This window comes from Silene latifolia, chromosome 11, assembly GCF_048544455.1.
Source record: "Silene latifolia isolate original U9 population chromosome 11, ASM4854445v1, whole genome shotgun sequence".
Lineage (NCBI taxonomy): Eukaryota > Viridiplantae > Streptophyta > Magnoliopsida > Caryophyllales > Caryophyllaceae > Silene > Silene latifolia.
Genome location: NC_133536.1, coordinates 203,557,890 through 203,585,387, shown reverse-complemented (window position 1 = coordinate 203,585,387; position 27,498 = coordinate 203,557,890). Strand labels below are relative to the sequence as shown.

General features: G+C 40.8%; 3 protein-coding genes across 3 annotated transcripts; 2 read left to right on the top strand and 1 right to left on the bottom strand.

The window, feature by feature from the left end:
- The first annotated feature begins 11,580 nt into the window (after nt 1-11,580).
- On the top strand, nt 11,581-17,861 carry LOC141612374 (syntaxin-81). Its single transcript, XM_074431136.1, has 7 exons — nt 11,581-11,873; nt 12,633-12,716; nt 12,842-12,946; nt 13,060-13,200; nt 14,118-14,360; nt 14,583-14,714; nt 17,566-17,861. Exons 1-7 carry the CDS (start codon nt 11,796-11,798, stop codon nt 17,707-17,709), a joined length of 927 nt encoding a protein of 308 aa, XP_074287237.1. The 5' UTR covers nt 11,581-11,795; the 3' UTR covers nt 17,710-17,861.
- Nucleotides 17,862-19,322: 1,461 nt separating this feature from the next.
- LOC141612373 (oleosin 18.2 kDa-like) lies at nt 19,323-20,104 on the top strand. The gene has a single exon (XM_074431135.1). It carries the CDS (start codon nt 19,418-19,420, stop codon nt 19,931-19,933), a length of 516 nt encoding a protein of 171 aa, XP_074287236.1. The 5' UTR covers nt 19,323-19,417; the 3' UTR covers nt 19,934-20,104.
- Nucleotides 20,105-21,317: 1,213 nt separating this feature from the next.
- LOC141612372 (putative aquaporin PIP1-4) lies at nt 21,318-24,620 on the bottom strand. Its single transcript, XM_074431134.1, has 4 exons — nt 24,181-24,620; nt 22,845-23,140; nt 22,295-22,435; nt 21,318-21,705 (listed from the first exon to the last, which is right to left on the bottom strand). Exons 1-4 carry the CDS (start codon nt 24,503-24,505, stop codon nt 21,610-21,612), a joined length of 858 nt encoding a protein of 285 aa, XP_074287235.1. The 5' UTR covers nt 24,506-24,620; the 3' UTR covers nt 21,318-21,609.
- Nucleotides 24,621-27,498: the final 2,878 nt, after the last annotated feature.

Sequence of the window (27,498 nt, the reverse complement as noted above, 5' to 3'; positions counted from 1 at the left end):
TTCATGCATTTTCCCCTTTAGTTTTTTTATGGTTTTTCCATTTTTCATTCGTGGTCTATCTCTATAATTATTTTAGCCGTTCATATTTTAGGTATATTTTACTAAGCAAGAAAATGAGTCGTTTCTATGAATCGATAACAAAAATAAAGTTGACACATGAGACCCTCCACGATATCTCATACTAATATACTCATATTTTATGAAAGTAAAAGATTGGGCTTTTAAAGAGGATGATGTATTTGAATTTATGACAAATTAATGAAAGAATTAAAAGTTAGAAAAGATGGAAAGACACACAAAGCATTTGTGTAGGGTTCTAATTATTGCAATATTATGATAGGGAAATTGAAAGAATGGGGTGTGGTTTATTCAATAGGAAATAACCTATTGTGAAAGTGTAAAAGTTAAGCTCTAACTTTTCATTAATTTGTTGGCGTAAATTTTTTTTATTTTTTTTGTAGTAGCTTGATATTCAGTTATTTACGATTTTACGTCATTCTTTAGTATTGTTTTTTTTATTTTAACCTATTATTTTGTTATTCTCATTCTCATTACTTTTGTAACCAAATGATATCATTTTTCCACAGCGTCAAATTTGTTATTTTAATTTGTTAGTCAACTTTATTAAAATGATGATACTCCATATTAAAAAAATAATTAGTATTAAACATAGTTTATGATGGGGCATATTCTGCACCGCTGACCAAGTCAACATATTGAGCAAGGTCAAGGGTATCCACAGCAAAGTCAACGACTTAGACAGCCTAGCCGATGGAGCCCCATCTACTGTCACACTGGTCTCGGCCGGACACTAACCAGTAGGGACACACATCCGCGTACTCATATCCAAGACCCTCGGCGAGCCTACCACAGGTCCATCGGCCGAGGGTACAACGGTCTTTCCACCTGATAGCCACTTGGCCACTTGGCCACTACGTGACAAAAGGTAAAAGCCTATAAATACTCCTCAACCTTCATTGAGGAAAGGATCCACAAATTGACCTAATAACCACTATTCATCTGGTAATATCTTCCTTATCTCTCTACAATACACTCTTAGCCAAGTTACAACAACTTCTCTCTAAGTTTACTGACTTGAGCGTCGGAGTGAGTACGCTCGGCCAAAGCCGAGCCCTCGCTTGTTCATCGTTTGGGAGACCGCAAGGAGGATTCAAGCAAGGACATCATTCTACGAGCTACGAGTGGTATCAAATATCTCGCTCCGGAATTATACCCGGAACAATTGGCGCGCCGTCTCGTGGGGAAAGACACTAGAAGCTAGTCACATTCATTCCCAAACAACAAAAACAAAAACACAAAAAAAAAAACCCACCCAAAAAGCTAAGAAGATGTCGAAACAACAAGAGGTATTCGTGAATGACGAAACCGAACCACACCAAGATGATACTTTTCACACAGGTAGTGCAACCCTCCACCGGCGTGAGTAGTCCAACCGGAATTCGGAATGCCGATAATATCCGGACACACGCCGCCGTCAACCAGGTCACCATCATGGGACAGGTAGTTGACGTAGCAAAACTGAAGACACTCCTGGACCTGGTGGGAGTACACCAAACTCACACAGCACGCCGACACGAGCGGCGGAAGCCGTCCAGGAGACCAGGGCCCGGAACGTGACTCCAAGAAACTTGAACGGAGCACTGGGAGAAGCAGACCTTATCAAGACGCCTGAAGAGCCCAAGGTGGACGTGGTGGACCTAAGCCCTTCTCGCACCCATGAGAGGACAGCGTCGCCGCAGCACCGACGAGGCACACCCCGGAGGAACCGGAGAAGCCCGACTCAGGAGAGTCGGAGAAGAAGCCCGAGTCGGAGAAGGAGTCCTTCCCGCTACGAGGAGAGAAGCCGGACTAGGAATGCGAGGAGTCGGTCGCCGCGTGTCATTCGACACGTGGTCAAACAACCCCTCAGTGATTATGTCCTAGACACCGCCGTGCCAGCTAAGCTGAAGTTGCCGGCGTTGACGTACAAAGGAGATAGCGACCCAACCGACCACGCCGAGGCTTTCGAGTCTTACATGTCGGTATGGGAACAGCCCGATGAAGTCTGGTGCCGAGTCTTCCCGACAACTCTGCACGGGATGGCTCAGAATTGGTACAAGGGGCTTCCCGACGGCTCGATATACTGCTTCGCCGACCTAAGGGACGCCTTCGTAGCCCAATACTCCTGCAACAAAAGAACGGCCGTGGAGACGTCGGACCTCCTAACTATCAAACAGGAGGAGGCCGAGTCCCTACGAAGCTATGTGAAGAGGTTCGACGGCAAGGTTCAGCAGATTCGGGAGATCAACCCCGAACTGGCGGCTTTCGCACTAATGAAGGGCCTCCCGAAGGGAAATTTAAAAGACGAGCTCATCAAGCACGGGGGCCTGGGCCTAAACGCCGCTAGGAAGATGGCCGACCAGGCCATCAAGGTGGAAGATTACCACAAAACCTGGGTAGGCCCCAGCGAGGCCGAGCCCTCAGAGAGGAAAAGCCGCCGGGATGACAGCCCGGATGAGAGACGCCGCGACAATAACAGGTCACGGTCCGATGAGAAACGCCGTGACAATAATAGGTCACGGTCTGATAGATCCGCCAAGAAACAGGACTCGACGGGCGCCGGGGGGAGTTCGGGGATGTTTTACCAAAGGCATTACCATGACAAAACCCCTCTGGTCGCATCGGCCGCCGAGGTCTTCGCCCTGAGCAGAAGCGAGGGCCAGAAGTGGGAACGGCCTCCCAAGCCAAAAGGAGACGGTGACTCGAGCGATCGCGAGTACCACGGTAGCACCGCCACCTCATCGACAACTCGCCGGCATCTCGAAGAATGCCATCGAAGAGCTAATCCGGAAGGGAAGCCTCGACAAGTATGTAGCCAAAGGCCAGAAGACTGACGCCAGCGGCTCTGATAAGAAATCCGTTTTTCAACGGATAGGAGTGATCAATGTGGTCATCGGGGGAAACGAGAACGGCGGGTCAGCTCATGGGCACAAACGGCACCTAAACGAGCTGTATCAGGCCATCAACTTTGTGCCCAACACGGCGACCGCCCCCGACATTCCCGATATGACTATTGGGAGGAAGGACTACGAGGGAGTCATCGCCCCTCACAGCGACCCACTCGTAGTCAACTTGGACATATCCAACCACCTGGTGAAGAGGTGCCTGATTGACACAGGCGCCTACACAAACATCATGTTCAGGGAGTGCTTCCTTAGCCTCGGCCTGAAAGTGAAGGACTTGAGCCCCTGTACCAATCCACTGTACAGCTTCTCCGGGGCTGGCCTGGTACCCCTGGGCTCAATCAAATTGCCAGTGATGCTCGGCGAGCGGAGTGCGGCTAAGAATGTCTTAGCTGAGTTCGTCGTCATTGACGGCTCGTCCGCCTACAACGTCCTCATAGGCCGAGTCACTCTGAGTGAGGCCGACGCAGTAATGTCCATCCGGGCCCTGACACTGATGTATATCTCGGACCGGGGGGAAGCGCATAAACTCGTCTCCAAGGACGAGAAGGACGAGGCGGTCAACGTTCAGGTATCTGCCAGAGGATGCAACATGCAATCCCTCAAAGTGGCAAAGCAATCCGAGAGGGGGAAAAGCTCATCCTTACAGCAGGAGGGCGACCTCATGGACGCGACCGACGGCTGACAGGGAAGGAGCGCCACCGAAAAAGCATTAGGGAACTAGTTGACCTTGTGTAGCGGCGGAGGTGTCCAAAATGGATGTGGACACCCCGACGCATTTTTTTTATATCTAATGTAAAAATCGGCCAAGTCTCCCAACAAAACGTTATTTTTCCCATAATCACTAGCAAGAGGCCGACGCCGTCTCACACTGTCGATTCGACAAGAGCGGCAGTCGTTATGAAGAAAGAGGTCGACGCCGTCTCACACTGTCGATTCGACAAGAGCGGCAGTCGTTATGAAGAAAGAGGTCGACGCCGTCTCACACTGTCGATTCGACAAGAGCGGCAGTCGTTATGAAGAAAGAGGTCGACGCCGTCTCATACTGTCGATTCGACAAGAGCGGCAGTCGTTATGAAGAAAGAGGCCGACGCCGTCTCATACTGTCAATTGGACAAGAGCGGTGGTCTCCATGAAGAAATGTAGCGCTGTGGCAGTCACCCCAAATAGTAGACGCTTCGGCAGTCACTTAAAGTGGTAGACGCCGCGTAACACGCTATCCAGACGCCACCACACTTGTCATAGACAAGAGCGGTGGTCTCCATGAAGAAATGTAGCGCTGTGGCGATCACCCCAAATAGTAGACGCTTGGCGATCACTTAAAGTGGTAGACGCCGCGTAACACGCTATCCACGCGGCTTCTTCGTCGATCGACAAGAGCGCGATCTCCATCGAAAGCGACACCGCGATCGATCGCGGCCAGCGCAGTTGATAAGCAGACAAAATACCTTAGAAGCATTAAAAACAGTTGAGATACACTCTAAACCGCCTCGGCCAAACCGAAGCGGAAACAAAAAGAGACGCTCAATTAAATAAACGTAAAAGGGGAACTCAGACAAAAGCGAAAGAAGACCTCGGTCAAGCCAGAGGCAAGGTGGAAACACTAAATACCGTTGAGACGCTCAAATAAAATAAGGTAAAGACCTCGGCCATGCCGAAGGCAAAGGAGACAAACTCTTATTAATAATAACGGGTTACAGGTGGAAAGAATGCAGACGACGGCCGTCCCCATTGGGATAAGCCAAAACACAACCTACCAAAGTTGTACAAAATACAAGGAAAGAAAAGCAAAAATTACAAATGTCATTTTAAGCGCCAAAAGAATGGCAGGGAGGAAAGGCTTAATAATTGGCTCCCGAACAGCTGAAGCAGATCTGCTGTAAACTTGTTCTCATCAAGCAGCCCATGGTATTAGTGAGGAGCTGAAGCTATCTGAGACGCCGGGTGAGCCTGGTGACAACCGCCCGCCTCCCTATGCCTGTTGCTGCTCATCATCGGCAGCGGTAGCCGCGTCTTCTTCAATGGGCAACCCAGCAGCTTTTCCGGCAGCCTCAGCTTTGGCCTCGGCGTCATCAGCTGCCCTCATTCTCTCGGCTTCCTCCTTGGCCGCCTTAGCCTTCTCCGCAAGAGCAGCTTTCTCCGCGGCCGCCTCTCTCTCCACCTTCGCTCTCACAGCCTCCTTGGCCTTCTCCGCCACGGCTTTCTCCTTAGCCTCGAGCTTATCATCAAGCAGCTCGTCATATCTGCCCCACGGAAAGGAACCATCAAGAGGGAAAAGCTCCCCGATCACTTCCCTAGCAGCTCCTTCGGCCAAGTCCCGGAATTTAGCGCACAGATTGGGGAGCATGACGGTTTGGAGCATCTCAATGTCCTCCTCCTTCTGCTTGATGATGGCCTCTTTGCCCCGAATCACCTCCGCCTGGGCCTTAAACAGGCCCTTGGATTCGTTCCTCTGCTGGAGATAGAGGTCGGCACGCCCCTGAACAACTTTACACTTCTCCGGCGAGCCTTAGCAGCCGGCTCGCCGCAGAGTCTCGGCCTTGGCTCTCTCAAAGAAGGACCTCCTTTTCAAAGATCCTCCCCGAGTTTTCTCTCGCCCAAGAGCGCCTTCTCAAGCATCTTCCCTAAGCTTCCGCTCTTTGAGGAGATCCAGCTTCGCCGACGCGGCCACCTGCTTAGTGGCATTACGCTCATAAACAGCTCGAGCCACGGCCTTCTCCTGCTCCATGAGACGAGCACCGGTAACCACGTTCCACCTTGCCAGCTCCCTAATTAGCTTCGTGCCTTCCTCTATAAGCTGGTAGACGGAAGCCTTCTGGGATGAAGGGACGGTGGTAACAATTTGACCACCAGCCTGCGGCTGGGAGAAGGAAGCCTTCTGGGATGAAGGGTTGACGGTGGCGCCTTGATCACCAACCTGCGCAGAGGACCCCTCCACCTGCTGCCCAACGAGAGCAAAAGCCGACTGCGGCTGGTCTGCAAAATTTTAATAAAGACATCAGTATCGACGTATCAGAAAGCCTGGCTGAATTTGAGCCACAGGATAGGCAGGTACCATGCTTGGCCTTCTTGGCCGGAGGAGGCACTTCCACCCGGCGGTAGAGGTCGTCTCCTTCCTCTTTCGGACAAGGGGAGATTCCTCCGCATCGGAGTCCCCTCGAAGGAATATCAACAACCTCCACCGTCTCCTTTTAGCGGGGGTGGGAGTTGAACCGGCGTCGACGCTTCGCCGCCAAAGACTTTGTTCTCCGCGTCCGACGCACCACGCCACTGACAACCTTCGCCTGAGCCTCCTCCACGCTCAAGCTCTTGGCCCCGTTGTTCCATGAGGTCATTCGGCGACATCCCGCGGTCATGAGCGAGCCTTGGGATGCAAGTTAGCAACGGTTCCATCTTTGTGCAGCCCCATTCTCCAGAGAATATCCTCAGACAAGTCCGTTCCAAAGTGGTCTGCGAAAGAAACAAAGCAAGAGTTAAAGTAAGGGAAATGAATCGAAATTCGAGGAACAAGAGCATTAAGAGCGGCAATGGGCCTCACACCGACCCCACTCACCCCGTGCTAGGGCCGGTATGAGGCCGACATGGCAGAGCGGTTCATCCTGTAGGATGATCTGCGTCGGGGGAATCCATCTTTTCGGCACCCCACTCTTGTCCACCTCAAAGAGCCTCATTGCCAGCCTCTCATCCTCCTTGAGATAGACACTGCTGGCATCCATTTTGAGCTTCTTTCGGGAAACCCATCCGTCGTGCTCCCGAGTCTCACACCGCAAGTTAACTCGGTCTTTGGAAAGAGCGAGGCGGCGGATAGTCATCCGGCACCTTAACGTACACCCACCGGCCTTGCGATCCTTGCAAGAAGAAAGTTTGTCGACAGAGACATAACCCGGCTCCATTTGCACACTGTGCCATCCGACGCGGCGCAGAATGGTCCGAGACAGTGAAGCCGGCGGAATAAATTCACCGTTGGGGCCTCTTCCTTGAAGAGACAGAGCCAGACAAAGCCAATTATGGTCCTCATAGCCAACGGGTGCAGTTGCGCAACGGCAACGTTCATGGCTCTAATAATGGCCATAACGTACCCATTCAGCGGAAACCGGAGCCCATACTCCAAATGCCGCATATATACGCCGGTGTGGCCCGGTGGAGGGCAACAAACGGCCTGACCCTCCTCTGGGATAACAATTTTGTATCCCCTACCGAAGAAAAAATGGCCCTCGAAAAATTTCTCGCCCGAACAACTGGCGAGCTTATGAGTCCAAGCACGGTCAAGACGGACCTTACAGGCGTCGCCGTGATCCAGGACGTACTGCCTCCCTTCATTAGGACGAGGCCTTTCCACTTCATCACCGAAATCATCACCAAAATCACCATAGGAATCAGAGTCCTCCCATTCCTCAAGAATTTGAGGATCAACTTCAGGAGAAGGAGACCTAGGGCCCCCCGACGCGGGTTTACTAGGTCCAGCATCAACAGAAGACATGTTCGCAACAATTACTAACGAAATAAAAGAAAATTTGTTTGATTACCTTGAAGAAATACGCTCGCCGGATCAAAAACTCTGAAGATTAGAAGAAATGGAAACCCTTGAAAGTTTAGAGAGATGAAGATCTTGGAGGAAAAATTTGAGAAAATGAATTTGGTGGCCAAAATCACGGAATAACTGCCCTATTTATAGGGAAAAGCCCACAAAGAAGGACCAATCAGTCGGCACGACCCATGAAACGTCAACCAATCGCGAACGGACACGTGTCGGACATGCAACCACGGAATGTCAATCGTTGCAACGATTAAATGTCAATCAATGCTACGGTGACCAAGCGTATTCAACACGCTCATTCACATCTCTTCGCCTGTTCATCTCCCTCAACAAATTCCTAGGTACCGCTCTCCGCCACATGATCGACCAAGCCGGGAAGCACGGCGGGGCAATCAAAAATAACCGTCACTCTCCCTGGTCTCGGCCAGCGTCACATTCTTTCCCACATCGGATACCCTTTACGCATCCATGTGGAGGGGGGATATGGTACGGCCTAACAAGAACCACGCCGATGCATCAGAAGGAGCCGATGCAGTAAAATTTTGCAAAAATACTTACGCAGAATATACGCTCAACATACATCGGAGCCCATACCACGGCATAGACTACGCTGGGGGCAAATTGATGGGGCATATTCTGCACCGCTGACCAAGTCAACATATTGAGCAAGGTCAAGGGTATCCACAAAGAAAGTCAACGACTTAGAGATGACCCTAGCCGATGGAGCCCCATCGGCCTGTCACCTGGGTCTCGGCCAGACAACTAGCCAGCCGGGACACACATCCGCGTACTCATATCCAAGACCCTCGGCGAGCCTACCACAGGTCCATCGGCCGAGGGTACAACGGTCTTTCCACCTGATAGCCACTTGGCCACTTGGCCACTACGTGACAAAAGGTAAAAGCCTATAAATACTCCTCAACCTTCATTGAGGAAAGGATCCACAAATTGACCTAATAACCACTATTCATCTGGTAATATCTTCCTTATCTCTCTACAATACACTCTTAGCCAAGTTACAACAACTTCTCTCTAAGTTTACTGACTTGAGCGTCGGAGTGAGTACGCTCGGCCAAAGCCGAGCCCTCAGTTTGTTCATCGTTTCAGGAGACCGCAAGGAGGATTCAAGCAAGGACATCATTCTACGAGCTACGAGTGGTATCAAATATCTGCTCTGGAATTATACCCGGAACAGTTTATATACCTTTTTTTTAGTTTAGAAATAATGATGATATTTAAGACTTAAAATATTCTTTACTCATTTTATCTTAACTATTGTAACGTTTAATTAAATAAAAAATAATTTAAATAAGGTGGGTAAATAGATAAAACATCCATTCTCACATTGAAAATTAAAAGTAAAAAGATATTCTACTCATTAGTATTATGTTGTTTTGAGATAAAATGTAAGTAATTATACTAAGAGAACTAATATAAACAGATTATCGCAAATCGATATATACAATGTACTTTTGTCATCTTACCATCAAAGCAACAATAAGACAATAAAATCAAATGTATCTTATCTCATCTCATTAGTATTCAAATCATAAGGAAAATATAGATTTACCCATCTGACCAACTTAATTAAATATATAGAAAATACTATATTTACACTATCTTGCCTTAGTTATATTTGTAATTTGTTGTTAATATCAATCTTAATAAATTTATTACACATAAATAATGATGTATATATTAAAAACATCCGTAAAACAATCTATCACTATTGAAAAGAGATTAAAAAAACTAAAGTTACAATTTAGTCAAGTTATATTACTAAGAAAAAAAAAACTAAAGTTACAATTTATTAGCTTTAAAAAGCCTTTTTCCGTCAGTAATTCATTGATGATTTCCTTCACCAAAGTTTGACCACCATTCGCTGATGATTATATTCAATCATATACATTTGACAATGCCTAAAACAAACTATATAATTCAAATGCTTGTCGAATTCTCCACTTTTCTTCTACTTCTCTCTTATCTCTTCATTTCTTGTTCATTTGATTCCTACACACCACAAAGTAAATATATGAGAATTGTTGAAAAATAAATCAAATCAAATAATTAGTAGAAAATAAACAAACTTTTTCATTAATTTGGTTTTGCTAGGAATGTGCTAGAATTTTTATCAATTTATTTTCTTTTATAGGTGAAATGTTTTCATAACGGTAGAATATAAAAAGATTAGCACTAAATTATGATTATTAAGTGGAATAATAATGCATGATAAATGAAAGTGTTTAAATAAGATGAGTAATTAGTCTATTGATTACTATTTTGCCTTTTCATTTTCTATTTTTACTTTTTTTTTTTAAAATAAAAAATAAAAAATTGATCAAACATGTAAATGTAGCTCGTCACGAGTTATTCTAGTAACTACTCAATCTAGGCTTTTTATGTTATTTTCATTAATTTGTTTTTGCTAGGAATATGCTAGAATATTTATCAAATTATTTTCTTTTATAGGTGAAATTTTTTCATAACGGTAGAATATAAAATATTAGCACTAAATTATGATTATTAAGTGGAATAATGCATGGTAAATGAAAGTGTTTAAATAAGATGAATAATTAGTCTATTGATTACTACTTTGCCTTTTCCTTTTCATTTTTTATTTTCCTTTTTATTTTAAAAATATAAAATAATAAAATTGATCAAACATGTAATGTTGCGACTTGCGCACCACGTGTCATTCTATTAACTATTCAATCTAGTTTTTTTTTTATGTTATTATATAGATAGATTATATATTTTTCCCCTTTCTTTAATTTACATAGTATGATGGTGGATAATGGAGCAATCAATCAATTAGAGTTATTAGGCAATAAATTTGAGCTATTAATCTGGGTTTTTCGGTTTGGAATGGGGGTATGCGAAGATGAAGATGAAGGGCCGCTTTTTTTAAAAAAAATTTCTTTCTTTCTTATTGCATAGGAAAGGTAGTGTAGGAAATGACGCGTAGGATGATAGAGACATGTGGCTTTTTGGATCCAGGTGGCTTTTTGAATCCTACGTGGCTTTGTCTAGGTGGCGTTTATTAATCATTTTCGGGTACCCTTTTAATTATATTTTATAGATTACGAGACAAATAAATTAAGCCCGAAATCAATAAACAAACAATAAAATAAGATGGTCTGCAAATTTATGAATTATGATGGCATAAATAAGAATCCATTTTTGAAATAAGGCCGAAAAATAAAATATTTGTCGTTTTGGGTCGGTTTTGAAAATATTTGTCAAAATGGTGTCCACGTAGGTTCGGGATTTCTAGACCTGAAACACGCCACTACCAATGGCGTGTTTTGTGAAAGAAACACGCCATTAGCAGTGGCGTGTCTTTACAACAATTTTTTTCTTCAACTGACATAACTTTAAAAAAAAAAAAAAAAAAATTATACTAAGACACGCCATAGGGAGTGGCGTGTTTCCACTCCGAAACCCACCATTCCCAATGGCGTGTTTGTTTTAGTCCATTTTTTAATGAAGTTTCTCTCCCTACTCATTATAAACACGCCATTGGTAGTGGCGTGTTTTAGGTCCAGAAATCCCGAGCCTACGTGGACACCATTTTGACAAATATTTTCAAAAACGACCCAAAACGACAAATATTTTATTTTTGAGCATTATTTCAAAAATGGACTCCATAAATAACGTAACCTGATAATATTTCACCCAAAAATGACCGGATCCCACTTGACTCCCAAGTCTTAACCCCTTTCTCTCTCTAAGAGCATCCGCAAAGGTGGAAACTTACCTCCCCAAATGCCCTCTCTCTCATCAAATGGGAAACCTCACCATTGCACATACCTCCCCATAATATGAGGTTCCACTGTTTTTAGGGGAGGTCCCCAAAGAAAAAGTAAGGGTAATTTGTATACTTTTGGGGAGGTTCCCAAATTATAGGTGTAAATTAATATTTTTGGAGAGCCCCATTGTTGCATTGCATATATGTAGATATAAATTGGGGAGGGTAGATGGAAAAGTTAGTGGAAAATGCGGTGGACGAATAAGAGAAAGAGAGATAAAATATGGGGCACCTCACCTTTGCGGATGCTCTAATTCTCTATCTAGAGAACCAAAAAAAACATCTCGTATTTTTTTGTTTTATTTTTTTCGATCATTCAAATCAATTCGATCTTCATTACTGTCCCGATATTTGATCTCAATTACTATTTCATCCAAATCTTTCTGCAAATCGGTGCAAAAACCAGTTAACTGAAGTTCAATTCCCAGAAATTTGAAATTCCGCCGCAAATTCAACAAAGGTAAGAGAGTGTTGTATGACCTAATCAATGGCGAAAAATAGGGATAGAACCGAAGATTTCAAAGACATTGTTCGTCGTCAAGCCGTTGCTTTGGACTTCGATGAGGTCTTCTCTAATTTCACTCTCTTTGTTTTTTTTTGTAATCAGCTTTACGATTTTAATCAGCATTATATGGAGTCTGGACTGCTGGTAGAACTTTAATTCTAATCGTATCGACGCAATTTTCATTTTGGGTCATTCGGAAACAACTTCCCTTTTGTTTTTTTAATAATGGGGTAAAGCCGCGTACATCCGACTCCCTACCCTGCTTGATTGCTGCAAATTATGTTATACCAAAATAAACTACTGATCTCTTTGTAATGTAACTAAAGATCGAAAATTAAAATTCTGATTACCAATATTGTCTTTCAGTGAGACCGTCTCATGGCCTGTGAAGTTCGGTTCTTTTGTTTTTTTGTCTGCAGACGAAATGGCTGCTTCTATGAGAGTGCTGGTGTAACATTGAATTTTCAACATCTTGCTGCAAAATTTATGATTTTGGAATTGGGTTTATAAAAATCGGTAGATATTGTGTTAGACGGTCTCATTGAGCCAAAATCGTAGATACTCTCATTGGCTTTCCGCAAGGGTGACTGGTGATTAAACCCGAATCTCTAATGTGGGGTTTTGAAATGGCTGCCTCTGTGACATCTCTTTTTTTTTGGTAGAAAAATTGATGTAGGGTGTTAAAATTATGTTGTTGTGATAATTTTCTGCTGAATGCTGACGATGATCCTGAATTACGAGTAATTAGAAAGCTGACATTGTCTTTTTGAGTTATTTCGAAATTGGTGAAGATAAAGTTTTGTTCTTGTTACTGTACAGGTGAAACTGGCGGCCATAATGGCGTCATTTATCATCCACAAGCCACGAGAAAGGATGCCATTCATGAGAACGTCTTATAAAACTGTAAGTAATTTGCACCTCCACAACATTTAGGCACTGTAGTATCATAGGAGTACACGATGATGGTTTTCAATGTAGATGAGTATCTCGTTCTATGCCGACTCATTATGGTTTTTTGTCACTTATAGCTTGAGCTCATTGGAGAACTCGAGCAGTTTCTGATAAGACACAGGAAGGATTATGTGGATATGCATCGTACGACTGAGCAGGAGAGAGATAGTATTGAGCAGGAAGTAAGTTTAACTTATCCATAGTATTGGGGCCATGGAGGTGACTAATTAGTATAATGCATGACATGGTCTTGTATAAAATAAGTACTCTGATACATACGGTCCTTATTCTGCAGGTATCAGATTTTGTGAAATCCTGCCAGAAGCAGATTGATATTCTAAAAATGAGTATAAATGATGAAGAAGCCACTTCAAAAGGCTGGCTTGGCAGGACAGACAATTCAAATGCTGATATAATTGCGCATAAGCATGGAGTGGTGTGTATTTTTTTGAATAATTTTATTGTTAGTTGATCAGTTGCAGTATGAAATCCTATAAGATTCTTGATTTCCATCAGAATTTCCTGTTAAGCATGAACCATCTGCTACTTAACATGGTGGCCCAGCTTATGTCCAAAATTCCTTACTATCTGTCGTTGTATGGGCTTACATAGTATATTTATGTTTAAGCTCATTAGCTTGAGACTTCTGAATTTAGCATTTTTGCAAACTGCCTGTGTTGATCCAGGAACAGCAACACTGTGGGGATCCTGCTACGGTAGTAGTCTGATAGGTCAAACGTACTGTATGTCTAGGGTGGGAAACTGTTTGTGTCAGCTCAAATATCAATTAAAACCTCGTCATTTTCGGTGTCCTGCTAGCTAGGTGGTAGCTAGTTATCTATGCGCATTATTGTCGGGAAATATATTGTTCCAATGTACTGCTTTCGTCACGGTCAGTAGTTTTCTTTTCCAATTTAAGGTTTCTTCGTCAATAGCTATCATTTCCTTTTTTTTTTTTTTTAAGTTTTTACCTATCAAGTTGACATAAGTACCCTCACCTTTTCACAGAATTGTGGGTTATCTATTGTTTTTATGGGCCATCCCCATGTGTAACTTGCAGAATTTGTTTAGTGTTTCGTAAATTCACTCCGTCTCTCGTTTCTTTGGTCTTTTTTGTCAGAAGAAAATGATAACTATTGACTAGGATGGAGGGAGGCAGTAGTTTGGAGCTTGAAAGCTTCACAGTAGGGTGGCATTATAATTTGTTTTCAATCCAATAGTTTGCTTTAGACCGGAAATAGTTGCCTAAGATTTTATCCATCTATAACTTGCAACAGATACATGAACTTTGTTCTATCATATGATATCCTATATATGGCAGAAATGTTTATTGTGAATTCATTTGCATGCTAGGTCTTAATTTTAAGCGAAAAGCTGCATTCTGTGACTTCAGAATTTGATCGGCTAAGAGCAATACGCTTCCAAGATACTCTCAATAGAGCAATGCCCAGAAGAAAACAACGGCAGACTCCTCCTTCTAAACCAACAGAACACTTAAAGTCCAGGGATTCAGAGATTAGAGAAGCAGACGAAGTTGAACCCAGTCCACAGCTTGTCCGGCAGCAATTTGAGGATGATGAGACTCAAGCACTTCAGGTCTGATCATCATAGTTAAATATGAGCTACAAGCTTGTACATGTGGGTTTTGTCATTTATTTAAAGATTTTATAGAAGTTAGTAAAGTTATTAAGCTAGAAACAAAACAAAACAAAACCGACAACACCTACAAGTTTCATTTCTCATAATAAGTGTAGCTTCACCTCATTTGGCAAATATTTTATATTGAGCATTAATTTGAAAATTTTGTGCATAATGTAGGTGGAGCTCAGTAATCTACTGGATGCAGCTCAACAAACTGAAACCAAGATGGTCGAGGTGTCTGCACTTAACCACCTTATGTCGACACATGTTCTACAGCAATCTCAGCAGATTGAGCATTTGTACAATCAGGTTAGTAAATCTGTTATAATTGGCAGATTCACATAGCTGTTACAAGTTTTTTTCAGTAATTATCAGCTCTAGAACCTGTCTGCTTTAATCACATAAATTGTGTGCACAATCATTCCAAACTCAAGCTTTCATTTCTTTTGCCCAAGACTGTAATCGAAATTTCGACCTACCGCCCAGGGCATTTGAATCATCACAAATTCTCGAACAAGTTGGTTTCACATGGTTTTACTTCAATTTTCAAGTCATTTTAATCTTTATACTCGATTTAAATTCTAAGTTTTTATGAAAGAAATCCGGGCATCAATTTTCAAACCTATAAGTTTACCTTGACTTTTGTATTATGTTTCACTCCCCATTTGCTTTTCACTTTTCTTTTTCTATATTTTGGCATTTTGCGGTGTGCGATCACCCATGACGGTTCTAAAGGATGATTCATGTCAGCCGACCCCAAATCATTTTGGGATTAAGGCTCTGATGTTGTTATTGTTGATGAAATCAACCCAACAACCTAGTTACAAACCATCACATAGGATACTAAGTACTAACACAATAGTACCCTTTACATCAAACTATTGACAGAATTGACCTATTTTTTATCCCTACGAGACAAACCCTTCCTATTCAAAGCCTTCAGTCTATAACAAACATTCCTGACGACCTCCTCAACTAATTTTTCTGGCATCTGAATAGGGTCTGAAAGTCTTGCTTTGTTCCTGTTGAACCACCAATCACACATGCCGCACCAAATTTCTTCTGCAAAAGACTCAATCTCCTCCCATGAGTAAACCAGTTCTTATAGTTCTTCATATCCAGCCTCATTTTCAAAGCATCCTGCAACTTACCAATGCATATCTGACTGTAAGTGCATTGATAGAACAAATGAGAATAAGACTCATCTTCCTGCTCATAGAGTTCACACCCAATGCCAAATGACCTCGATCTGTCCATTGTCATAAGCTTATGATGCATTCCCAGCCAATGGATATTTAGCTAACATGATTCTTGTTAGGTTTCTGCCAGTGCACCCTAATCCAATCGTAACAATCCTTTACCATGTACTTAACCTCCTTCCCCAACCATTTATCCCCATTATAAACTCGTTTAAATACATTCATGACATAGCAAATTTCTTTTAATACCAACTGACATCTGTACCAGGAAAGTAATCAGTCCAGTGGCATCCTTGTAAATAGACACAATTTATCCATTTAATCCAGAGGTGATTCTCTTTGGAGGCCTTTCACCACACATACTTCCCAAGGGCCGCAATGTTCCAAGATTTGCTATCTAGAATTCCCCCTTCCTCCTTTGGAGAACAAATCCTGTCCCAAGCAACTGGAGGGGATTGAATCAATGACTTTAATGATCCCAGTGGGAATAAGCAACATACTGGCCCAATACCTATGCAAAGACGGCAACACTGAATTAACCTGACAAAGACATAAGACATTTCCTCATACCTCGCCCTGTAAAGGTACTGGAAAGGAAAATCTCCTCTGGTAAAGCTAGAAACCTAGAAACCTGAGGAAAATATCATTTATATCACAACTCCTCATCCCATTGAAATAACCAGATTTTTTTTTTTTGAGTTTAAACATAGGCCACTGCGGTAATGTTGTTGTTGTAAACATAGGCCACTGGCAGCAGAAAAGGTTGAAAAACCCCTGAGAGGCAGCATAATAGATGTCACATTTCCTTTGCTGAGTAAGAGTAAATCATCCGCAAATAGCAGATGATTCAGCTGAACCTGAGCACATAAGGGATGATAAACTGCTATTGTCTGCCCACTCTGCTAAAGAATCCTTAAGAGGTACTCTAATACACACAGTGAAAATCAAAGGGGACATAGGATCCCCCTGTCTCAACTCTCAAACCTCTTTTCCCCTTAAAGAAGCCAAAACTGTCACCATTTAGGGAAGGAGAAAAGGAAGTAGAGGTGATGCAAGTCATTACCAATCTGAAGTCCAAGGGCATCAAACATCTGTTCGATAAAGGACCATTCAACAGTGTCATATGCCTTCCTCAAGTCAATTTTGAAAATGCACCTGGAAGAGGCAGCCTTACGTTTGTACAGTCTAACAATATCTTGGCAAATCATAATGTTGCGCACAATACTTCTGCCTTTAATAAAGGCACCTTGGCTTTCACTAATAATATCACCCAAAACACTATTAAGCCTATCACAAATGATTTTAGATATGCACTTGTAGCGGATATTGTCACGATAGATGGGTCTAAAATCCCTCACACTCTCAGGGTTCTCGATTTTTGGGATTAAGAGAGATCATAGTGGCATTAATTTGCTCAAGGATTTTCCAGATCTAAAAAAATCAAGGATAGCAGCAATAAAATGCCCACCAATAATCAATTATATCCCATCTATTGTTAAAGTTTTTGCTAGTATATCCGCCAAGCCCAGGGGATTTGTCATCAGGAATAGAAAATAAAGTCCTCTTAATCTAATCTCTGGTCACTGGCTTCATCAGGATCTCACTATGAGCAGCAAAAATAAGTCTCGCATCCGGAACAGTAAGGATATGAACTTCCTCTGTTCCTTTACTTTCACCAAACAACTGAACATAATTTTTCAGAAATGCATCCTTAATATCAGCAGCATTTGAACACCTTATTCCATCACTATCATTATATCATTAATATTAGTCACTTTATTCCTGATCTACCTAGTTCTGATAGATTGATGAAACACCCTGGTATTCTCATCTCCATCCTTAAGCCATATTTACGATTGATGTATTCAATCCAATCCTTATTAATTTGCTCCATATTTCTCACAATTATTTCTCACAATTGCTGTAAGTTGATCATGTTTCTTGGAACTTTGCATGTGTAGGCAGTTGAAGCGACACATAATGTCAAGCTTGGTAACAAGGAGCTGTCTCAGGCAATAGACCGGAATAGCAGTAGCAGGACGTTTCTTCTGCTATTTCTTTTTGTGCTAACTTTCTCAATCTTGTTTCTTGACTGGTATAGTTGATGTGTAAGGAGGTATGCTTCTTTTTAATGAGTTAGGTTAAAAATTTTGTCATTCGTTTTCTCTTCTTAATCTCTTGCTATTAGATATTCTCTCGGCTTGTATGTATGAAACTAAAGAAATGTAATGCTTGAGAAAATCATGTAGAAAACAAATGAGGTGTTTTCCTTAATTGAACTTTACACCTAATTCTCACTGATTATTTAAGCATCCATATGTTTCGGTCCATCACAAGAAATATCTTAATCTTTTTTCCAAGAAGAGAGTAGTACCTTTACATCTTTTGTCAGCAAGGATGCCTTTAAAATTACTAGAGCCTGTGAATCAATCTATCACCAACAGTAAGTTAAAAATCACGTCTTTTGTCAGCGTGTTATAGATTCCTTGTCGTGAAACCAGTCCTGGATAAGATTATGATTCGTTGCACCTGATATTGATGAGTCAGATGTGGATCTTAAAGATTTTAATCACGAAACCTATTGATGGAAGTAATTCTAGATATGGAAGACATAGGTTTTGTCTCCGAGTTGTCCATCACCATGTAGTCAGTAGTCACTGCCCCTTTCACACAGCCCTGAGACTCCATACTTGTACTACTTGATGCATTTGCTTTCACTGCACTCTCGGGGTGGACGGAGGTAACCTCAGTAGACATTGTTTGTGCACAACCGGGAAAGGGGACACCTGTCATATCAGTGACACACCTAAGAGAGTGATACGGACACCTATAGAATTCAGCATGGTTGGTGTGTCTACTGTCAACACTCAACAAGAGTCATAGCAGATGAATGCAAACAGCCCTGCTCTGCTTCATCACAGAGTCTATGTTGAAAACTGGGTGCAGGTAATTGCGGCCAAGAGCGCAAGTGTATTTGTAAAGTTTGCCGAGGGATCCAACCTTCTTTTTCAGGCCCAGAAGCTTCACAGTTGTTCCAACATGAAGTGACGGTATGTGTAACCGAAAATCGGTACAGTCCGTGGCTGCTTCTGAGTTTAGAACCTTGTTTGCTAAATATTAACTATCGACGAGGTGTTTTAAAGTGACAACCTTGATTTTGTTCTATGTCCCATCCTCCCATCTTTTTAAGTCTAATCCTCTTTTCTTAGAAGCTTGTCTCTCAATTAGAGGTACACTTGATGTTGAAAATGAAATTTGTTTATATAACTTCTATTCATCTCATACTCCTCTGTTACAATACAATCAGCTGCGGAGTTAAGATTTACAATCAGCTGCGGAGTCAAGATTTTGTAATTAGAGGACCGAAAAAAATATTATGAAAGGTGAACTAGGCGGTAAGGTAAGCTCAGAAAAACTCCGCGACTGCATAAAACCGTCTCGTATAAGTATTAGTAAACCACAGAATCTATGTAAAATACTCTGTATTATTGACAAACATGCCCTCCTGCATGCATGCAAGGTAAAAAGCACGATTCACACGAAGAAAACGTACAGCATAGGCAACAAACTTACACAGACAAAACCAAATTAAACAAAAAAAAATTGACGTGTCAACAAATTGAACAAGGTTACTTAAAAACACAAACTTGTTCCTCATGCAAAGCTCATCACCAACACGTGTTCTTCCACCTTCCTCTTTCCCTCCCTTAAAAACACACAACCCTTCCCTTCACTCTATACACACTACACTTCTTCCTACACTCTTCTTCTTCTCCTTCACAAAATCCTGCAGAAAAAAAAAAACAGACAAAAATGGCTGACCGTGCTGACCGTGGTGACCGTGATACAATTAGAGACACGCGTCAAGTCTACGTCCATCCACAACAACACATGACAACAACCCGTGACCGTTTCGGTACTACAAACGGTCCGACAGCGTCTCAAATGATAGCTTTAGTGACTTTAGTTCCAGTCAGTGGGACTCTCCTTGTCTTGGCTGGTTTGACTTTGGTTGGGTCAGTCATCGGTCTCGCAGTTGCGACTCCGCTTGCTATTTTATTTAGTCCGGTTTTAGTCCCGGCTGCGTTGTTGGTAATTTTGGCAGTGACGGGGTTTCTGTCGTCGGGGGCGTTTGGGTTAACGGGGTTGTCGTCGTTGACTCGGGTTACGAGTTATCTAAGGATGGTAGGGGAAAGGATGCCTGAGGAATTGGATTATGCTAAGAGACGTGTGGCGGATGCGGTTGCGTATACGGGTCAGAAGACTAAGGATGTTGGTCAGACTATTGAGAGTAAGGCTCGTGAAAGTGGGACTACTGGTAGAGTTTAAGGGAGGAATGGTTGTTGGGCTTGTGGGCTTGTGGGCCGGGCTCTGTAATGTAATGGGTTTGTAGATGATGATCAAGTTTGTTGCTTTTGTTTGTTTATGAGTTCGATCTCCAATAATTTGAATTTCAATGTAATTCTGCATGTTTAATTAATCCATAATTGTCGTCGTACTCTTTTTTTTTTTAGTAGCCGTAAAAAAAAGTTCTTATACAGTTGGCATTTGACTTATATGGTCAAATAATACACTTATTTTAGTAATAACATGAACTAAGACGACTAAGTAATTGCATCGGCTAAGCACAATGTGTTGATGGCGTACGGCTGGCTACACACGGAAGTCGACTTCAACATCTGTTTCATTTATTTTTGCATGTACTTGTTTAAACTTTGATGATCTTCATTTCGCTTTCGCCTTTGTAGCATACTAGCAGAGACTCTAGTAGATCACTACTCCAGAGTTCTAAAAATACGGGTTTTTCTAATTCCGTTTCACCCTTACAACAGCCTTAGACTCTTCACTCTTAATAGATCACTACTCCAGACCCAAAGAGCTAGCCCCTAACAAGTGGTAGTACTTGCTACCACAAACCTGAAAATGTTGGTTAAGATATCAATATTTGCTACCCCCATTAACCTTGTACAATGTAATAACAAATCTATGTATTTTTTCCGTCTCAGTCAATAGTTTACATTTGCTTTAATATTTGCTTTATTTATCTCATAAAATAAAGAAAATGTAAACTATTCATTGGTACAGTAGGAGTACAATGTAATAGTGGTTTTGCTCGACTAGAAATTCTCTTGCTAGTGTTGCTACCCATCCTGTATCCACCCTTGCTTCTGAGATCCGGGGAAAAAAACCACCACCTAATTAGTACGTTGATTTAGGTTTATTATCTTCGAGACTTCGACTAGTTCACTTGTTATTCGAATACAAACTCATCGTTGCTACGAGACGGGGGCTTGCAAGAACGGTTGTACTTTTAAGTCATGGAGAATGGATTATTGGATTGAGCCTGATAAGCCCATTTATCATTACAATTTAAACCACTTTCAATGGATCTTGGATTAAGCCTGATAAGCCCATTTATCGCGTTCCAATCAAAAATTGTCGTCAATATTCGTGTAAGGTGACTTTCAACGTTATTGTAAAATCGATTATTGTTTATTATTGCTACCCTTACGAGTTATGAAACTAGTGATCGTGTATCTTTGGAGTGCCTTCTATAGTGAATAGAAGTCGGTTTTAGAGTAACATATTGTAAAACCGCCTTGCAAAAAATCTTGTGAATTGCGTACTATTTCCAACATACTCCGTTCTACTGCTTCATATTGCTAAAAAAAAAAAAAAAAAAAAAAAGGTAATCAACTGCAAACTAATAATGTACCCGAAATAGTTCGAACGTAAATAAAACTAGAAATAGTAGTAATATACATTTTCACAAGTCACACTTGAAACAATAACTCTGAACAAGACCGAAACAAACTAAACCACAACCCTTACATTTGTTTTGTGGCAAATAACATTAACTTACAAATAAAAAAAGACAACAAAAGACAGAATATATAAGAGAAAAAGACACATGAAGATTTCATCTTATCATAAATAGCCTTAAAAAATAAAACGGGTCGAATATCATATCCCGTCCGTCAACCACCAACCGAACAAGCATATGATCAATTCTTGGATTTGAAGGGAATAGCCCTAATCACCACTGTATGGTATACAGCTGCCAATGCTGCCCCAATGAATGGGCCCACCCAGAAAATCCACTGCACCACAAAACAATGGAATAGTATAAGACACAATTATGTTGCATGACTTGTGAACCCACCCACTCCTAATCCTAATTATTAATCCTTGTAATTTAAGTAACCATCATGCTCGTTTAAGACGGTTTTACACAAGTTTTTGTAAACAGCATGTCAAATGACCCGAATATCCATACAAAAATAACAATACGAGTTATTACGAGTTTTGTCAAGGAGCCACAAGGACAAGTGATGGGGTTCAATTAAGCTAGTTGACATCTGTATATTGATATTACGAGTTTAGTAAATAACAACGAGTCGATGTCATGTTAAAGTCAAGTGTTATCGTCTGGAAAATTCTAAATTGATTAGTGTGTGTTTGAAAGTGATAACTAACGAACCCATATTGGCATCATGCTAGGAAGTAGGAATATAGCATGATCAAATAACATTAATCCAGATAAAGACGTATTAGGTAGTGACGGATGCATATACGGAGTATAATACCTTATCTTCTGGTTATTAATAAATGTGTAATTAGTTTTTCTAATGTGATAAAAGTATGGTGTGGTCGATGACATATATAGACAAATGACAGGTTGGAACTTACATGATCACTCCAGCCTGCCTTCTTGTTGAAGATGATAGCTGCGCCAAGACTCCTGGCTGGGTTGATACCGGTACCGGTGATGGGAATGGTGGCCAAGTGAACCAAGAAGACGGCAAACCCGATTGGTAGAGGTGCCAAGATCTGTTGCATTCATCACAGAACCATGTTAAATCTGTTTGTCCCAACTTTATGAACTAGGCTAGTTTATTATTACAGCATAGCTGTCCAAATACTACCATGTTAAATCCGTTTGCCAACTTTATCAAGTAAGCTAGTTTATTATTACAACGATGGAAATATAAATTGCTGTCCAAATACTACTGTGTTAAATTCATTTGCCAACTTTATCAATTAAGCTAGTTTATAATTACTAGATTCCCCGTTAGGAGGAGGGAATGGGTAAATTCCCAAGGTAAAATTGAAAAAAGTTCAGAAATTTAACTAAAAACTTCGGATTTTCCTAGTTTTAGTTGGCGCAAGCAAAATCAGTACAAAACAGACATGATTTTACAGGTAATTAAGATCGTTTGGATAGTGAAGGAGGACTTACAGGAACATGGGAGTCTCTGGCACTTCGCTTGGCATCAGTGGCAGAGAAGACGGTGTAGACAAGGACAAAGGTACCGATAATCTCAGCACCAAGACCATCACCCTTGGTGTATCCAGGGGCTACAGAGTTGGCTCCACCACCCAAAGTCTCGTAAGGAGTAGGCTGGAAGCCCTTGACTACACCGGCACCACAAATGGCACCCAAACATTGCATGATTATGTAGAAGACTGCCCTTGTCAATGACAATTTCCTTGCTAAGAATAGACCGAATGTCACTGCTGGGTTAATGTGTCCTCCTGTTGAAACATCATCCTCAAATTTTTAGTCGTTACAAATCAAAACCAACTAAATTTACTAAGCACCCGGCTATGTTACTCCGACACTTCATAATACGTTCATAAAGCGCTATACTCAGACATGGTATATGACACTTTGGAACACTTCATTTTAAGCCAAAACACTATTTTCACGAAGATGAGCTTAACAGTCTCATACGACAATTTTTTTTTTTTTTTTTTTTTTGATGACGAGGGGGTTGAATCCCTCCGGGCCCATGCATTCCCGCACCACCACATGGACCATGTAAGCCACCCCTTTGGGGACTACAGTGGACAAGTGATCATCGCCCCAGAGGCCCAGATGGTAGTCGAACCCGGGACCTCTCAACTCCTGCATTTCTGCAAGCTTTAAGGTTTAACCCGGCTACCACTGGACTAACACCACCTGATTAACTATTCACCAATGTATTCTTATCAATTTTTGGTTCTAATGTTGCTTAATATGGAGCTCTGAGATTTATACAATAGGCAAGGTCCGAGGATCTAAAGACAAATTTTAGAATAAGATGGTTTTAAAGAGTGAGACGGTCCTTAGACCGGTTAAACCCTCAATTACTCGACTTTTTGTATGTAAAAACACCCACTCACACAATAACTACTGTGGAATCAAGCTGATTTAGTATAATTTGTCGGAATTTAATATCAGCAAATTAAATGAACACACAGGCGACACAGCAAACTAAATCATAAACATCACACCTTAAATAGAAAGTTTAGAGCAAAATAAAACACCCACAAATCACCTATTAGCGCAATTAATTACCAAATTACTTTTCCAAATCCGGATCTAAACCCCAATAAAAGACGGTTTCATACAGTAAGACGGTTTTACTCTATAATTTGTGCACAACTAAACTAGATTTATCTTCAAACTAACCAAAAAAAACAAAAAAAAAAGGATCAGCTAGTTTAGTTGGTAAAGTCACGAGAGTTTGTACTCATGACCCGGTTCAAAACTATATTTATCAACAAACTAACTAAAAAAAGCGAAGATGAACCTGAAATTCCAGCAGTACAGTAAACAAGAGCAAAAATCATGCCACCAAAAGCCCAAGCAATACCCTGAATACCAACAGAAGCACACATATTCGGTGCACGTTTAACACCCATAACAGTCAACACAGTTATATACAAGAACAAGAAAGTTGCGATAAACTCCGCAATCCCAGCTCTGTAAAATGACCATGAAGTAAGCTCTCCTGGTTCAAAAAATGGTGCTGGTGGTGGTTCTTTGTAATCTCTGTCTTGTGCTACTGTTCCTAGTGGTTGTCTTTCTGAGTACTTGTTTGCTCCTAATCTTACATCTTCTTCTTTGCCCTCCATTTTTGTTTGTGGAGAAGATAAATTTGTGGGTTTTTGGTTTTGTTTGGGGGTTGAGTGTGGGAGGAGAGTGTGATTGGTGTTTGGTTTGATGAGGAGGAGATAAGGATTGGTGTGTGTTTTATAATGGTCGAGTGTGTAGGGTTGGTTTTCAATTATTGCGGGTTTCGGTCCTATTTTCGTATCTCATCTTGTATTAATATCATTTTTGTGGCTTAGTTTAATTAATTAGAAGTCTTATGGTATTCTGCTTTTGTCTCATTTACTCACTTTGGTATTACTTGATTCGTCTTCATCTTGTGACGGATATACTCGTTTTCAATGAGACTTGCTGATTAATTTAGTTATAAAATGTTTCGTATAGTCGTATTTAGACATAGTAAAATTGACATGGCCCGAATAACTTGAACCGAGCTTCGAATTGGGTACTCGAGCTTAACTCGTAGTCCGAAGTGACCCGATTCAATATAACTATGTTAACTGCTTTGGCATGTTTTCATGTTTTATCTTGTATTAATGTCATTTTATGGCTTACTTTATTTTAGTTTTAAAAAGTTTGTATAACGAGGGTTGTTGAAAAATGAAACCTTCAATTTCTTTTACATTTTTCAACTTTTTATCTAGTTTACCAGAGAGGTTAATATGTTATTGACAATATTCATACCTCAGATCATGAGTATCAATATCATTCTTCATGACTTATTAGTTACTTACTCGACTATGGTTCATAATTTTCTTACAATTTGGATTGTTTTATATTTTTCTTAAAACCGATCTTACACGAGTAATTGTTATTGTTAATGATATAGATTACTTAATTATATTTTTCGAATATTTTCTCTGTCCCAGTCAGTTGTTGTCCTTTGGTTTTGGCATAAAGACCAATAATAGAATAATGGGTTAATTAGTAAATAACAAGTGTACCAAATTAACTGTGAATAGTTAAATTGCTCCTAAAATTCAATATTAAAATAGAAAAAACAATAATTAACTAAAACACCTCAAAATACAAATACTTCAATAAATAACAGACAAAGAGAGTATAAAATTGAACACGATAATGCGATAGAGAGTGAGCCGTTTTGAGGTTGGATTGTTGGATGTATGTATCAATGTATGGTAGTGTAGTGGTGGGGTCCATTGAAGATGATTATATTTGATTATCTTTGGACCGACCTTAACGTTTATTTTTCTGTTGTTGTTACTTGTTGGTTTATTAGAGTTTGGGAGGTTGATTAGTGTTATTAGGGTGGTGATGATGAATTCATGATAATGATGATTAATGGAACTTTTTGTTAATTAATTGTGGTCTGTGGCATTAGAGCCTTAGAGGGATTTATTTATATACACACAAAATTCAACTAAGCCATTGCATACAACCCTAATTTATTGTATAACAATAACAATATTATCCAACACCAATTGTAAACTTAATTACATACCCGTGTAACAAAATATTATGAGGTTGTCATTTGGTTGGAACTCAGAAGGCTAAATTACCGATGTATGTAACTTCACCCATTAGTTTTAACTAGGTCTGTAAATTATCTGAGTCAAGTCGTTGAGTCTTCCGAATTGGCTCGATTAAAGCTCGACTCATGCTTAGTCAAACCAAACTCGAGTTCAGATCAGCTTGTTTACAGACTTAGTTTTAACATCATTATTAAGGTAAACCAAGTTCTATCAATATAAGAGTATTTAATTTAAGTGATAAGAGTATAATTAGGGAAGATAATCATGGTGCATGAATATTAAAATAGTGTGGACTTTATGATTAGGGTAGTGTAGAAAAAAGAGGATGTATACGTTGTCATGAAATTGACAAGGGAGTAAATAAGTGAAGGGTATTATCTAATCTTAGCTGGGCAAATAAGGGCCATACGTAAATGATGCTCATTTTGAAATTGAAAAAATAGGATATGTGGTCATTTTTGTGAAGGTGGCCACCGTCCATCTTACCTCATAAAAGAGCATATGTTATGAAGTATTTGTGTTTTTCAATCAATGCTTATAGAGACATAAAACAACAATATTAGATTAAAGATTTAGAGGTAGGTTAGAATGTCATGCTTTGTTCAGGGCCGGCCCAGAGGGTGTGCAACCCGTGCGGGCGCACAGGGCCCCCAAAAGTTTGGGGCCCAATTCTGTTGCAGAGGATACGGTATATATAAATAATGATGCATGTTTTCTCAATATCACAGATGGCACAGCGGTAGCTGCACTAAACCATGCATGACTATCCATCCGTGTTCGACTCCCTGTTTGGGAATTTTTGGCTCCTTTCCTAGTTGGACACTTGGACCCACTGTTATTTGTTTTTATAATTTGTGGCCTCAAGTGGGGCCCATTTATTTTCTCTCTTCCTAATCTAATTTCACCTCTCCTAGTTAGTATTTTTTTTTTCTTTTCATAATATGTTAAAAATTCAAGTTTTGATTTCAATGAAGATTCATGAATTTTTCATTTTAAAAACTTTTTTAACTAAAATTATACCATTATTGTATCTTTATTTGGCTTCGACAATCACGTTCGTTCTTTAGAATTTCGTCAACGACTCGAACTAAGGGCCCCATAGTAGAAGCTCGCACAGGGCCCCTGAAATCTCAGGGACGGCCCTGGCTTTGTTTTTTTCTTCATTGATGTTTGACAATTTTATTCCCTACAATTAAAGATGAGAAGATTGTACTAGAGAGTTTTGAAATTATTGGGTAGGTTTCGTGTGTGTGTTAATTTAAAGTTCGAGGTTATGTGGTTTACGTTGATGGTATATCGTAGACTTGAATTCAGTGGAGGACCTTAGTTATGTCGAGAGGGGTCAAGAGGACTGATCCATGCTGGTTTTCATATTTCTGCGTAAACTTATAATCCGGTTTCCTTTGATTCAATGATTAAATATCAAACCCCGCAATAATGTTGCCTAATACTCCGTAGTAGTAATTTATTGTGTAGGCTCTAGATTTGGGAGTTTAAAATTCAAAAAAAAAAAAAAGTTGATT